This window comes from Toxorhynchites rutilus, chromosome 3, assembly GCF_029784135.1.
Source record: "Toxorhynchites rutilus septentrionalis strain SRP chromosome 3, ASM2978413v1, whole genome shotgun sequence".
NCBI lineage: Eukaryota > Metazoa > Arthropoda > Insecta > Diptera > Culicidae > Toxorhynchites > Toxorhynchites rutilus.
Genome location: NC_073746.1, coordinates 176637776 through 176653980, shown reverse-complemented (window position 1 = coordinate 176653980; position 16205 = coordinate 176637776). Strand labels below are relative to the sequence as shown.

At 40.5% G+C, this 16205-nt stretch overlaps 2 protein-coding genes across 4 annotated transcripts in view; one reads left to right on the top strand and one right to left on the bottom strand.

Annotated features, from left to right (window-relative positions):
- Positions 1–648: 648 nt before the first annotated feature.
- Positions 649–16205, bottom strand: part of LOC129780222 (solute carrier organic anion transporter family member 74D) — a 34346-nt gene continuing 18789 nt past the window's right edge. Inside the window, exons 5-8 of the mRNA XM_055788255.1 lie at positions 2277–2332; positions 1720–2208; positions 1472–1658; positions 649–1410 (exon numbers count right to left, since the gene is read on the bottom strand). Coding sequence (XP_055644230.1) covers positions 837–1410; positions 1472–1658; positions 1720–2208; positions 2277–2332 — 1306 coding nt within the window. The 3' untranslated portion in view covers positions 649–836. The remainder of the gene's footprint in view (positions 1411–1471; positions 1659–1719; positions 2209–2276; positions 2333–16205) is intronic.
- LOC129780223 (solute carrier organic anion transporter family member 74D) overlaps positions 13230–16205 on the top strand; it is a 62213-nt gene continuing 59237 nt past the window's right edge. For all 3 annotated transcript variants that reach the window (XM_055788260.1, XM_055788259.1, XM_055788256.1), the window contains exon 1: positions 13230–13566. The gene's annotated coding sequence lies outside the window, so the exon portion shown is untranslated. The remainder of the gene's footprint in view (positions 13567–16205) is intronic.

The following is a 16205-nucleotide window of genomic DNA, read 5'->3' as shown; positions in this document are numbered from 1 at the left end:
GCATTTTCGGTGAAATAATGTTCGTTTGCAGACTATCACCATCAAGTCGCATTGGTTCTACTGCTTCTATTAAGAAGGAATTGAGTCATTATGAAATGAATATGAGTCATGAAGTTTAATATTTCATTTCGTTTCATTTTTATGATGCGATGTAATGCCGATCTCAATAAGTCCTCGCATGATAATCGCTGCCTCCTCCTAATTAATGAACGATCACTGTATGGGTGCCACTTGTTTCGTTGATTTGATGAAATCTTGCATGAAGTTTGAATGATGCATGAAATCTTGCATCTGATTACTTTAACATCTTGCTAATTTGTTAGATAAAACGAATTATTGCACGCAATTTTGTGTTACATACAACATTCATGGGAACGAAATTGGAAGAAAGAATGCATAATACATGATTTACCTTCGCATCCGCTCGCAAAACATACATCTTTTGTTTGTTAAATTGCTCACTTGTTTTATTATTTCCACTATTGATGTCTCAGGCGAAAAAAAGTCTGGATATAATTACCGTCTAATGGTATGAATTATAACATATATCGTAAGAACGATTCTGCGTAATATGCATTTGAAAACTCTTAATAAACGTTACATTTTTCGTAGAGTGACCCCCCTATATAGAAATCAGATAAGTAGTCCTACGTCAAAATTGTGTTTTATATTTAAATCTTTTATATCTCATATTTAACAACAAATGCACAAGTGTAAGGAACATAAACATAAAAATAAAACGTCATACTGAAAAGATAAATCGGTCGAATACTTCACGAACGTTATTGCTTTTCTTACTCCTAAGAATCCTTATTATCGATGTCGGAATGATACCACTAGAAATCGGTTTCTGGGCTAAGAGGTCGAGCCTCTCGACCCTTCGTTCGTGTGTTTCCAACTGTTCCATCCGGGCTGCTAACAGAACTAGAGTACGGGGATTCCGGTGTGCTCACTCCAGCTGCGATCCCGGACGCTGATGGGTTCACACTGGAATAATCTCGTAAGTTATGCGTTAGTGGCCCGTTGGAATGCCCCAACTGCTTGCTCTCGCCATCCTCGTCGTCATCATTGCGACTCAGCGATCTGAACTCCGAAAGATCGTCACTGTCACTGTAGGCCGGCCGAGTAGGCAACTGTCGAATTACTTGAGAGTATGCGTCGGCAGTTCCAGCTGCGGGGGATATGGAACGGACAATGCGAGGGTATCTAGCTTGGGTATTTTGGATGGATTGGATAACTGGTGAATCGTTAGCTGCAATCGTTGAGGCTTGGACGAAGCTGTTCGCAGTTGAGGTCGCATCCAGTTCTTGTGGCTGCAGAGTGGCGAGTGGTTGGCTTTCCATCTCTGGTGAAGTTGTTTGTCTGGCATCGTTGCGAATCTGTTGTGTGATGAGACGCATTTCGACTGGCCTGCAAAAGTAATGTTTTACAATCCTCGTGTAGAAGGGTCTTTTGTTATGGGCGATCAAACCTGTAGGCGTCTTCTGGGTCATCTCCATAGAGAGGCAAATCCCGTACGAGGTAAAATACTAATATGTCAAAAATGATTCCAATTGTAATAAGGGCAGCTGTCAGAACATTCAAACTTGTTCCATAGAACGGCATTTCATGGATGAAGCACCTCTGTTGATCAGATGACCATAATTGACAAGCACTGGCTAGAATATGTAAAAAAAAACTATTTTTCATGCGAAAAACTAAAGTTATTCGCATGCTTACCAGCGATTGCCTGATATGCGACCATTCCAGGAAGATACACGACCAACCCAACCAACGTTAGCTCCACCGAAAGGGCAAGTGCTTTGTCCTGTGGCAAGACCGCCCGTATGGATATTATAAATTTTCCAATAAGTCCAGATGCCAGCAGGGCCGCCACCACAACCGTCAACACCTGGAAGATGATCCAATACTTTTGACAGTCCGCCATGCCGCAGGCTCCTTCCGTAGCGATCCCACTTTCGCGCAGTATCAGCTCCGTATCGACACCACAGGAACAATTGGTGTAAACGACCACATCGTTTAGCTCGGTCCGAGTTTGGCATCCGGCGTGGCAAGGAGAAAAGTACGTAAACACGCTGTCCTGCGGACAGACCGGTGAGAAGAGTACATTTTCCGGACAAATGCAATTAGAGGCACAGAACGGTTTCGTCAGTTTTCCCCGATAAGCGCCGGCAATTCGTTCATTCTCGCATGTAACAAATATGAATCCTACGATATATATTTGTTATGCACCTAGTGTAAAACAGTTCAACGAATAAATTAATATGGATACTTGCCGATAAACGTACCAACAGCTACTAAACCAACGAAAATATTCCAAGCGGCAAGTTTCCTATGGAGACAAAAGGCAAGATGATTAATTAGAATGCAATATGTGAGAGATTGCGATCTGCATACAATAAATGTAGGGCAAAGTCAATCAGTAAAAAGGAATATGGATTGTTCGTATGCAGAATCATTTGAAGCATCAAAGGAGACTAACAATATTTCAGGAATTTATGAATAATTCAGTAACGATAGAATCATTCATTTAGTTGCTCTCGAGACGTCTTAAAAGCAGTCAATTAATGAATTAGTTATATCAAATCATTATTAACCTGATCTATCCGAATTTTGTTTTCTCGATAGTTTAAAAAAAAAGTGTAACCTTGGCATGAAATCTACAGATCTCAGAAAGCATTTTCCTCGAATATATAGGGGAAATCAGGGTCCAACCGGCACCTTAAAAATTTCCACATATTTTCATGTGTCTGTGACTTGATTTTTGTTTCAAAACTTCTCTTAAACTCTACATGAACCATTCTAAAAAATATCTAGATTATTTATTAGATAGAAATCGAATTTATATGGAGTACAGAAATTGGTGTTTTTGGGCGAAATAAATGGGAGTGCGGGTAAAACCGACACCTTGAGAAAAACTTTTCATTCGTTCTGTTACTATAATTTTAAAATATGAAGAGGTTATTCAAATATTATTTGCGCACTTGAAAAGGGGGGATAGTTGCAAATGACACATAATTTGAATCATAAATAAAAACAAACAAATTAATGTATTTCTATTGCATATAAAAGCTTTCCACTGATGCATTATTGAAACCTGCTTATCGCTGCTGATGTAGCCTCAGTTTGCGGAATATATGGTTCAAATTGCGGTCTAGAAATCACAGCTAGCAATGTTTTTTGTAATGAAAGGGGGTTTCAAGGTTTTTGCCAATTCAAAAGCCAGACGAAAGATATCGGTAACCATAAAATGGTTCCTAAGATCAAGCAGGTGAAGGAAGAACTCCTGCTACTGATGAGGAATAAACACAGGAGTATTGATCCCAGCTTGGATGAACATCCACTCCCATTTGGTGACTGAAAAATAAACATGATTCCTTCAGGGCAACTGAAATGCTTCTGCTTTTCCCAGCATTTCATTTAATTTTCTCACGTGAAATAACGCTTACTGGTCGGCGCTCAGCGCCATAATTCCGATATCAATAAAAATCGCTTGGTTCAAATCTACTACTAGGCTGAATAATCTCGGGATTTTTAGCGAAAACAGTCGTTTTTTGGGCAAAGCTGTATTTATTCCTCAATATGGTTTACTTCGAAGGCAATACACCTGGAATAGCGAGTTTCCAACATTTCGCTTTCTTTTTTGTAGAACGAAACGTCTAAGTCTTCGAATATGCCTCAGTGCCCCTCTGGAGACTGCCAATAGGACTCAGGAGTGTGGTAATGGATCCACGTTTCATCCATTGTCACGAAACGTCGAAATTAGTCCACTCGATTACGCTTCAACAACACCAACCGGCTGTTGAACCATCAACACGCCGCTGTTTTTGGTCGACGGTCGCGTGTATAGCTTTTTCATGTCCAAAATGTTGTGCAAAATCTATTCCACTCGTTCTATTGAAATGCCTACGGCCTAAGCTAATTCGCGTAACTTCACTTTACGATCGTTAAAAACGAGTCGATGCACTTGTTGTACGATTTCTTGATTCGCAGCCTCTTTTGGCCTTCCAGAGCGAGGTGCATCTGCGGTGCTTGTACGGCCCATTTTTGATTCACTAACTCGTCGATCACTGCATTGATTGGTAATTCAGTGCATTTCTCGAACGATCACTCGACCTGATCGAGATAATACTGTGAGGGCAAAATCGCATCGAAATTCGTTCAACAACACTTATTCACAGATAAAACTCACCCTTCTATTCTCCGTTTGTGCCTCACTTTATTTGAGGCAGAAAACATTCACCTATCCTCTTCGCAAAGTTCATTCTCGATTAGAACGGAAAAATACTCACCCCTATTCTGTATTTCGATCGATTCGAAATATTTCGAATTACTTGATTAAACTCCATTCTGTATTCCGTTCGAGTTGTTTTTGCATTTCGTTCGATCTGTTTCTCTTAGAACATTATAGGGGCAAAACGTTCGAAATAGGTGAAGCACAATTATAGCTCGAACGAAACAACGATTTCGAACGAAATGGAAATCCGTCGGAATACTGAATAGGGCTGACTGTCTCGATTCCACTCTTCTATTCTCAGAAATTTTTGCATTCCCTCATTTGCCTCTCGGAATGAGGGTGATAGCATCAAACTGGAAACTTTTGCTTCAGTCAGCGAGTGTCTCTGTAAAATCATTCGTTTTTCATTCAAATAACAATCATCGAGCCTCGATCACGACTGTAAAATATAGGTAGATAGTTGAAATCGAGTTGTTTCATGTGCACTATTGCATTGACTTTTTTTTTTGTTTCTAGTATGAAACTAGAAACAAAGCAAATGCAAAAGACCATATTAACGCAAGCAAATGCTAAGACCATATTAACGCTAAGCAAATGCAAAAGACCATATTAACGCAAGTTATTGATGAGCGGGAAGGTGGATTTCATGTGCACTTGAATGCTGACAAGGAAAAGAGTACAAGGGAAAATAAAATCATACATACACGCAGATTCAATCTATTTTGACTCACTTGTTATTTTGTTTCGTGCAATCTCACGATTGTTTGCTGTATTCTTTTCGCCATGATTCTTCCAAGCAGATATAAGAGTGATTTATAATCAGATGTGGAGAAATGAGCGAATGAACTTTTCCATACTTGCTGGTAGTAGCTGGCGCTACTCAATCGACAGCAGCAGATTCAGAGGATCTGTATACCGGTGAGCAAATGAGCGCCCTGAGGAGGCGATCGGCATCGAACTTATAACAACAACAGGGCCAATCAACATTATCGCAGCGTACTGCCACTACCAAGTGAAGGAAATAGACGGCTCCAGTCTGCTGTTACGCAGAGACCTCATCGCACTTACCCGGAATCGTGGCAAATTTATCCTAGCTGGAGATTTGAATGCCAAGCATGAAGCCTGGGGGAATCTTCGACGAAACATGAATGGCAGAGTTCTCTTTAGTGATCTTCCTTGCGGGCACTACAACATCCTGTGCCCCGAGGAGGCAACATACTTTTCATCGGCTGGGGTTCCATCAACTCTCGACATTTCTGTCACAAATTTGACCAACGTCCAGCAGCCAACGGTGGTGCACGAGCTAAGTAGTGACCACTACCCGGTGATGATAGTTCTTGGTGAACAGGTGGAGACCAGGAGGTTGCAGCGCAGGAATTACCATCGAGTCAACTGGCCAGCTTTCCAGCAACTGGTCGACGCTGGCGTGAGTTTTGACCATTCGCTGCATACCAAGGAAGACATCGATAGTGCGCTGAGTGGCGTAGAAGAGGCACTATGTGTAACTCGCGAGCAGCATATCCAGAAAGTTCCGAGTGTAAGTAGCTTTCTCGAAATGTATTATCTAACCAAAAAACTTATCAGATTACGAAACATCTATCGAAGGCAGTTTCAGCGAACTCGCCTTCTAGAAAAGAAGGTGTCGGTGAATCAGCTTTCCAGAGTGGTCCAATCCAGAATCTTGGATCTCAAAAACAATTTTTTTTCTAAAAAATTGAGCCAGCTCCCATCCCATTCCCATCCCTTCTGGAAACTGTCAAAAATACTGAAAACCAAACCCAAACCTATCCCTCCTTTAATTCCCTATTCTCCTGATCCTGATGTTTCAATAACTCCTGCTGAGAAAGCTGATGCGTTGGGCCATCACTTTTGTAATTCACACAGCCTTGGGCAAGCCATGCTCAGTCCTCGGGAGCATCCTAAAGCCGGGAAATGAAGCATCCTTAGCCGGAAACTATCGTCCAGTCAGCTTACTGTCTGCTCTCTCCAAAATTTTTAGGAAACTGATCAGCTCCAGGCTCACGGTTTTCGCCATGGATAATATGTTCTCCCAGATAAGCAGTTTGGATTCAAGAGAGGTCAATCAACAATCCATCAGCTCGTCAGGGTAACGAACAACTTTTGGCGGAACAAAACTGTCGCCAAAACAACTGCATAGGCATTATTGGAAAGTCGAAAAGGCATTCGATAATGTCGGGCATGATGGTCTGGTGTATAAGTTGCATCAGCGTCATTTTCCAGTGTTTCTGATTAAAATTATCAGAAATTACCTTTCAGACAGAACATTCAGGGTCTCGCTGATTAATATCTGTTCAGAGGAACTAAACATCATTGCAGGGGTGCCCCAAGGCATCCTGGGACCCTTGCTATTCAATCGGATATTCACTCCCTTACCAGATGATGGTCAGTTATCTCTGTTCGCAGATGATACGGCCATTATCTATAAGGGACGAATAACACGTGCTCTGACAGGGAGCTCCAGCGGGGTCTTGATGTGCTGTCAAATATTCAGACATCTGGAAGAATCGCGTGAATGCGACGAAAACTCGGACCATCTTCTTTCCATATTAGAAATCCCCGCGACTTGTTCCGCCTGAAAACCGCCAGCTTGGGAAATAATGCCTTAGACTGGTCCAATGAGGTAACATATCTTGGGCTCACCTTAGACAGCAAGCTGTTAATCGGACAACACATTGATAAAATAATGACTAAGTGTGATATAATGATCAGTTCATTGTACCCACTCATAAATAGAAAGCCTTCTCTGTGTCTGAGTAACAAACTTGCTGTCTACAAACAAATCATCTTTCCGGTGATTGAGTATGGCTTGCCTATTTGGAGTAACTGTGCTCAGACGCATCGGCTCAAACTCCAGCGAATACAAAATAAAATCCTCAGAATGATCCTCAATCTTTCCCGCTGGACAAACATAGCAGAGGTCCATGATCTGGCAGGGATTGAAACACTGGACAATTAAATAAATTTCGAGAGGACTGCTTACTAGCTTAGCTCTAAGATTTCTGAATAAAAAAAATTTTAATGCAAAAAAAAACATACACGCGTGGAATTCTTTTCATTTGGTTGCTGTTCAGCATCGAGAAGATTCCGGAAAGATACCATCGTTGCTGAAAAATAATCTGACAGTTCCCCTTGGAATTGAAAATTACATTCAAGCGGAAGAGTTTATTTTAATATTTTCTATCCATATAATACTGCGACCAAATACATTTGGTTTTGTGGTTTTTCAATCAAGTGCAATCAACAGGTGGTTATCGAGGTAGCATTAACCACTGGTGGGCTTCGAGTATCGAGAAGAATCTTGAAAGATGTTATCGTTGCTGAAAAATAATCTGCCAGTTTCCCTTGGGATTGAAAAATACATTCAAGAGAAAGAGCTTACTTTAATGTTTTCTATCCATATAACAATGCGACCAAATACATTTGGTTTTGTGATTTTTCAATCAAGTGTGATCAACGTAAGGCTACGTCTTTCGGCAATTTATTAGAGGTGCAATGAATCTTAAGAAGACATTCTTTGTGTGGACACCGACTGGACAACATCGTTGCTGGACGGGCTGGACGGCGAGGGATCGTGTGCCTTTCTCAAGGCAAGAGGGCGGAGGTGGTAGCGCTGGAGTGAAATAGAGTAGTGTTTTCAAAGGGCCTTTCTCAAGGCTAGAGACGAATGAACTGAAAAAGTTTAAAGTCTCTATAATACAATACCATTACCATTAAGAAGGAATTCCCGCTCTACGCGCACTGGCAAACGATGTTTACTCAACAATTTCTCAAACGAGAAATGGGTGTTATTAGAAAGGATGAGCGAACGCAAAAATTATGTAGATTGATTTGATGCAACAGATATTTTGTCTTTTTGGAAATGGAATACAAATCATAGCAATGTATTATGTTATATACAACTTTTGTGTGACTGCTTCTTTTGCTGAATATTGTGCCTCCAACGTAACGCTCTCGTTTTCGAAGTCCCCCAAATTCATTTGTTCATTTAAAGGGTGTGTCACATCAAATTGCATCACGGGAAAAACGCTGTAGAAATTCGCCCAGTAGACCGATCCTTTTGAAAATTTTAGACAGTAAAATAAAAACTATTAAACAACTTTTGGCATTTTCTTTTTATTCATACTTCGAGCCCAAGCCCGTATGCTCGCACCTTCCTCTTTACCCCGTCCATAAGGTTCTGTACAACGTCAGGTTGTAGTTTTTTTTTAACAGAAATCCATTTACTCTTGAAGTCCGCCTCCGATTTGACAACTTTTGGGTTCTTCCGGAGGGCCTGCTTCATAATCGCCCAATATTTCTCTATTGGGCGAAGCTCCGGCGCGTTGGGCGGGTTCATTTCCTTTGGCACGAAGGTGACCCCGTTGGCTTCGTACCACTCCAACACGTCCTTTGAATAGTGGCACGAAGCGAGATCCGGCTAGAAGATGGTCGAGCCCTCGTGCTGCTTCAATAGTGGTAGTAAGCGCTTCTGTAGGTACTCCTTAAGGTAAACCTGCCCGTTTATCGTGCCGGTCATCACGAAGGGGGCGCTCCGCTTTCCGCAAGAGCAGATCGCTTGCCACACCATGTATTTTTTGGCAAACTTGGATAGTTTCTGCTTGCGAATCTCCTCCGGAACGCTGAATTTGTCCTCTGCGGAGAAGAACAACAGGCCCGGCAGCTGACGAAAGTCCGCTTTGACGTAGGTTTCATCGTCCATTACCAGGCAATGCGGCTTCGTCAGAATGTCGGTGTACAGTTTCCGGGCTTGCGTCTTCCCCACCATGTTTTGCCTTTCGTCGCGGTTAGGAGCCTTCTGAACCTTGTATGTACGCAGGCCCTCCCGCTGCTTGGTCTGTTGGACGAATGAACTTGACAAATTCAGCTTATTGGCGACATCCCGGACCGAACTTCTCGGATCACGTCTAAACTGCTTAACTACGCGCTTGTGATCTTTTTCACTGACGGAGCATCCATTTTTGCCGTTCTTCACCTTCCGGTCGATGGTTAGGAAGTATCGTTTTAGTACTCTGCTGACCGTGGATTGGACGATTCCCAGCATCTTACCGATGTCCCGATGTGACAACTCCGGATTCTCGAAATGAGTGCACAGGATTAATTCACGACGCTCTTTTTCGTTCGACGACATTTTTCCAAATTTACGAAAAATTGACAGTGAAGCATGGCCAACGTGATCTATACACTCTTATCTGATTATAAGCGAAAGCTGAAGATATAATTCCTAAAAATTAAATTTCTACAGCGTTTTTTCCGTGATGCAATTTGATGTGACACACCCTTTATTCGGAATTGATTCAGATGCAACTAAAAACAAATGATCACTAAAGCAGCGATAGTCCCACGTCACTCTTGCGGTTCTACCACAGATATAACCCACTACCTGTTTTTTGATCAATAAGTAACAAATATCACTCATACACCTTTTATATCCCTTCGTTCACCCGGCAAAGAGATATTAACGCCCCAAACCTTGAATCCAAAACGCAATGCTATGTGTAAAAACAAGAACTCTCCATAAATTGAAAATTGGCGGGGCTCAAATTGCAATATTTTCTCTATCCACATTGTCCGTAGAACGAACGTTGCATTTGCTATTTCTATTTCCATAAAAAAATAGTAAGGGGTTGTATCCAGGGCCTGACAATTTCACTTCAATTAGCACATCGTCACTCAATAATGTGTCTATCGCTTCTCAGAACAGAACCAGAACCATGCAAGCTATAAATATATCTATTCTCTTTTCACGCACAATAAGAAAAATATCTCGTCTCTTTCGTACATATTCCTTTCATTTCACGTTGATTCCTTTCATTCTGCAAACAAAAGCGACGTTAGAAATCGTCACTTATAAATTAATTTGAAGCATCCATGTATTCTGGCAGTTTGTATAGAAATGAATGTTTCCTTGTTGCATTCGAAACTTATTCACTGAAACTAATGAAAACGGTGCAGTGAGTGTTGTGTAGTATGCCTGCAGGAGTAATTATTTACCGGCGCTAGTTGTCAGTGTGAAATTAGTGATGAAACGGATAGTGGTTTGGTCGGATACTGGATACCGATCAGCTTCGAGTCCGGATAGCCGAGTATTCGACAGCCCGATGTTTGTGTTTGTGCTTGTTTGCGTTTTTTAGGTGTTTGTGTGCGTGTGTGCGCGTGCGTTTGGGCGTGTTTTTTTGCTTGCATGCAGGTGTGCGCTTTTTTTATGCGCGGGCATGTGTAGGCGTGTTTGCGCGCATTTGTGCGTGTTTGTGTGCGCGTGTGTACGTGCGTTTACGCGTGTTTTTTTCTTGCTTGTGTGCAGGTGTGCGCGTATTTTTGTGCATGGGCATGTGTGGGTGTGTGTGCGTACGCGTGCACGTATTTGTGCGTATTTGTGTGCGTGTGTGCACGTGCGTGCTCGATTCTTTCCGCGCGTGCGTCTGGGCGTGTGCACGTTTGTGCGCGTGTATGTGCGTTTGTGCGCACCTGTGCGTCCATTTGTATGTTTGTGTGCGCTCGCGTTTTTGTGCACATGTTTGTGCATGTTTACGCATGTGTGTGCGTGTTTGTGCCCCCAATGGTATGTGCGTGCGCGTGCTTCCGGCGTTGTGTATGCGTTTGTGCGTGCGCTCACAATTCTGCGTGGGTACGCTGAAAGCGCAGACCTAGTCGAAAATCGCGTAATTTCGAGCAAATCGTGTAAAAAAAATCGCGTAATTTCAAGCAAATCGCATAAAAAAATCGCGTAATTTTGAGCGAATAGCGTAAAAAATATCATGCAAAAAACGCATAAAAAAGATTCCAGCGTACTTGCAAATAACATGCTTCTTCGTAACATGGAATACATGTTTGATACAGGAAATATAATAAAATGAAGACAGCTCAAATCGGACTATTCTTTTCACCCTTAGAGAGGGTGAAAAACTTGAGAAAGGAATAGTTCGATCTGTGTCGTCTTTCATTTTATTATATTTTCTGTAACAAACATGTATTCCAAATAACAGAGAAACATGTTATTTACAAGTGATTGAAGAATTTTGAACACGGTCCGCGACGATCCATTTTGGTAAAATAAAATTTACGTTTGAAAGCAGCAAGCATCCTCTAACATGCGAAATGAAAATAAATATAACCCGTTCAAGCAGTTTTAATCGTCAGTGAAAGCTTCTGCTTTTATACGTGTAAGAGAACGAAATATGAAAGGAACGAAACAAAAGAATCAATGTTACTGTATGCGTAGAGAATATTTCGTTTCCACTTCACCCCGATACACTGAAATTAATCCACCGAAAATGACTGTAGTGGAAGTGAGAGTTGTATGAATAAAATTCAATCACATTTATTAGCTTCGAAAATAACTAGCCCTGGTTGTATCTAGGGCACGACCGCATAATTTCGACGTAGAATTACGCAATTATATTATGCAATCCACTTGTTTACCACTTCGAATATTATTTTAGAATGCATCGAAATTGTGGTAATAGATTATGCTCTTCGTTACAAATAAATTTGATGAACGTCCTTTTACGTTTGATATGATGACGATTTTCCCAGGCTTCTCAGTTTAAAAGTACGTTTTAGGGAAACATATTCCGGTCTGCACAACGACAAGCGAGTACAAAAGTACTTAACACCAAAAAATACCCCCGACTTGCATGTTTTTTCAAAGCGGATTTCCCCAGGCACATTGATTTTGAAGTCCGTGTTAGGGAAACACAGTTCGGTGGGAACAAAAATACCCCCAACTTGCATGTATATTTGCAGAGCGGATTTCCACAGGTACATCGATTTTGAAGTCTGTGTTGGGGAAACCGTAAATCGGGCCAATCAAAACTTGGCAGTTAGGGCGTATAGATAACGCTTGACATTTTACAGTTATTCGATTGTTTATCTCATGAAAAATAATATTTATTGTGATAGACGCGTAGAAATATTTCCTATCAATTGATGCAAACATCTTTCCGATCTGTAAAGAAATGTTCAAGTTATAAGCATTCGAAATATGGGTAGGGTTAGCACACAAATCGGCAGAGGATATGTATGGGAAAAAAAAGGAAGATCTTCCAGTATTCATGAATTTAAACCGTTTAGAGATTAGCAAATTGTAATGTATAGCATATCAAACAAATCTTAGAGAATTTCAGATTCGATTGATATACAAATCATGAGAATTCGTTCACAGTGAAAATAGTTATTAACGTTAACTTTATTCCATAAAAACGTGACCTGTTTTCTGATTTGGCACCCTTCTTGAAAGACGTAGTTCTACGTCAAAACGTGCTCTGTTTTCTCATTTGACACCCTTTCTGGAAGGTGTCCTTCGTCAAGACGTTGTATCATTCCGAAAAGCTCTGTGGTAGTTTTTTTGATATTTGGAAACAACTGTAGAGTCCTAGTTAAAACATTTCCACGTTCCATATGCTAGCTTTGAAATGTTCAAGCTATGAACTTTCACATCTTACAGCGTTATATTAAACACAAATCGAACGTGTGAAAAGTTCTAGGAATCACGCGGTGAACGACAGGTGCACTTATTGGAAAATTATTGTATACTCGCTAAATCCTCTAGTTTCCAATTACTAAAAATGTGTTATATCACAGATGAACGGCAGTTCGTAGAAAAACCATCCCCGCCACACGAAACATTCGAGAACATCACGGAGTTACAAACAAAGCCGCCTTGAACGCCAACCGCAATCGAATAAATGGCAAACGAATCACAACAAATACGCTAAACAAACGGCGGCTTTGGCTTTCTCGAACGCCATGTCACGTGACTCGGCGTCGAAATAAGTTCTAACAAGCATTAAATCGCATGGAATTGACTTCCATTCCGAGTGATGCGCCGACTAATAATACGAGATCAACTGATGAAACACGCCTGATGACGACGGAGATTTGCACAGAGATGTGTACAATTGTACAATACACTCAAATTGCTCTTTCCAATCCGATTCCCGTTTGCGTGTCCGCGAATCAACTTGCTCATTTTAATAGCAGCCGTTGGGCAGCTTTCTCATCCGTCTCACGTCCTCCTAATCAACACGGGTTTGCGTTTGTAAAGCTTCTGCCACATGTTGGCATATCGCGCCGTTAGTCCGGTTAGTTAACGATTAGACTCGGTGTGGTCAGCGTGTCGCGGTTCGTCGTCGCGTCGTCGTCACCAAAGTATTCGTTTCGGACAACAAAAAATCGCGTACTTGTTCTGAAAAGGATACTTGATATGAAACAACTGAAACAACTTTTCTGTACCGCGAGATCTCAATTTCATTGAAACGCATTGCAAACGCTAGTGTTTGTAAACAGAGTGCTATCACAAGTGAACTCAGGTATAGCGCCTCGCCGATTGTCACCGTTGCGCTTCGGAGCATGCAATCGAAAATATAATCATTTCATCCTCGACGGTCATTCTCTGGTGGCAATATTTATCAACATCATCGGATAATAACGATAACAGCAAATCATTAGATTCATCATAAATAATTATGTGTTTCCGACGATGATCGCCTATCGTACATGTGTAACAAAATCAGTAGTGCTAAATGACGTATAAACAAAAACGGAAAAAAGTGCCAATCATTCCGATTGAAAATAGTGAATGCGACAAAAACGGTCATCAACATCTCAAATTCTGGGAAGTCCCCATACGGTTTTGTAATCGTTGCCGAACAGGTTCTCCGCAATGATGATCAATTCAATAAAAGAAATTAGCGTTTTTTTATTTGAGGTGTTCTGTGAAATTCAATAACAGTCATATATGTCGCACATAACTATGCATAAGCGTGTGTGGGGTCCAAAGAATCACGATATCCACAACTACTCGAGAACTATTGATCATTTGTAGATCAATCTATGATCAACATGGAAGCAAAACAATAGCTAATTATATTTATGTTCGTCATTAAAATATAAAACACGTTCCCAAGCTAGACAGAGTGATAGTTTTTACATGCCTTTGTACGATTGGATGTATTGGGTTGGAATAAAAGTTCTGAACGTTTCGTTACATTAACTACAACATACCTTCTAGTGATACTTCCCTGATTTAATCAAATAAGCCCCGTTCGACTCGGTTCATCTTTGCCCACGTGTAATTAGTCGTTTTTATATTATCTACGTTAATATTTGATGTTCTTGATTCAATCACGAATAGAGAGTTATTTCCTGTTTGGAAAAACATATTCAACGCTAACGTTACACAGGTACATTAAAACATGGTAATTATTCGGCGAAAGATCCGTGGAGATCTTCGATTACATTTCAGTTAAATTTTTGCACCGTGATCTATTTTTTCCTGTCTGCAGCCGTTATACAGATTTCGGTGCTTTTTGGTATCGATTGATTGCAAAAAGTGGATTCAATCGGTCGCCAATCACAATTTGAATCATTATTTTTCTTTTGCTGAAATTCTTTGGTCTCGCTTTCATTCATTTCTCATGGGAAGGCACAACATTTTTGAAATCATAATCCCGGTTTGTCACAGATCGATCACTATGTAGTTAAGTTCGTGGATGGAATAGTAAGATGATAATATTTTTTTGCTACCAAATGAGCAACTTTTTTATTGTGATTAGGATGTTCGGAACATAAAACATAACATACATTGACAAGAAAATCACTCACATTGAACTACAGTTTCTGGGAAACCATGTGCAATATTATTATTCAAAATCAAACCTCTTCTTCGTTTATTTTACAGAGGTTATAAACTAAAAAGTTCATTCGCCTCTATATTGATCGAATAACAAGATAAGGATTGGAAATTTCAATCTCTCCTGCACGTCTGCTATCTGTTGGCTACTTTGGATTAGTTATTAGTTATTGACAGTATTATTCAGTACTATATTTTCGCGGCATATAATGGATTGATTCACATGTTTAGTCTCGATAGGGTCAAAAGTTTAGTTACTATACTTCCCAGCGAAGTCAAACTATATAACGAATGAGTACATGACGCTTAGGCAATCGAATAGTTCCCTTTTTCCTTTTTTTTTCTTTCTTTGTTAAAGAGATTTTCAGCAGACGGCTGGTTCATCTCTGCTATTCTTTCATTATTGAACTAGCTGACCCGGCAAACTTCGTCCCGCCCTAAATTTGTTTTTTGTTATTCACGTTTTCTTACTATGAGCAAGTTCATGGGTCCAATCCAGTTCTGCGATTCATGGATTGATCTTCTAAACGACCCCATTCAATTTACCTTTTTCTATAAAATTCCTAGTATTTCTAACAAAACTCATCATTATAATATCAGATTTTTTTCCAGACACAATTCTCGTTCAAGATTTTTCAACTACTTGCAAATAACATGTTTCTTTGTTACATGGAATAAATGTTTTATACAGAAAATATGATAGAATAAAAACAGCCCCAAATCGGACAATTACTTCCTCGAGTTCTGCTCCTATCAACACATTCGGCGATACTTTTTTATTCGTATAGATGGAAGAAGATATAGGAGTGCGTTTCATTGTGCGTAGAACATATGGAAATTTAATTTTCCGAATTTTCCTTTTTCCCTTCAGAGTTTTCCGAAAATTTGCAATTGTCATGTTTGGTTGGGAAATTTTTGGTTGAAATATGTGTAATATTTTTATGGGACCCCCTCTCCATTCCAGAGTAGGGAGGGGTGTCATACCATCATAAAGGGTGTGTCACATCAAATTGCATCACGGAAAAAACGCTGTAGAAGTTCGCCCAGTAGACCGATCCTTTTGAAAATTTTAGACAGTAAAATAAAAACTATTAAACAACTTTTGGCATTTTCTTTTTATTCATACTTCGAGCCCAAGCCCGTATGCTCGCACCTTCCTCTTGACCCCTTCCATAAGGTTCTGTACAACGTCAGGTTGTAGTTTTTTTTTGAACAGAAATCCATTTTCTCTTGAAGTCCGCCTCAGATTTGACAACTTTTGGGTTCTTCCGGAGGGCCTGCTTCATAATCGCCCAATATTTCTCTATTGGGCGAAGC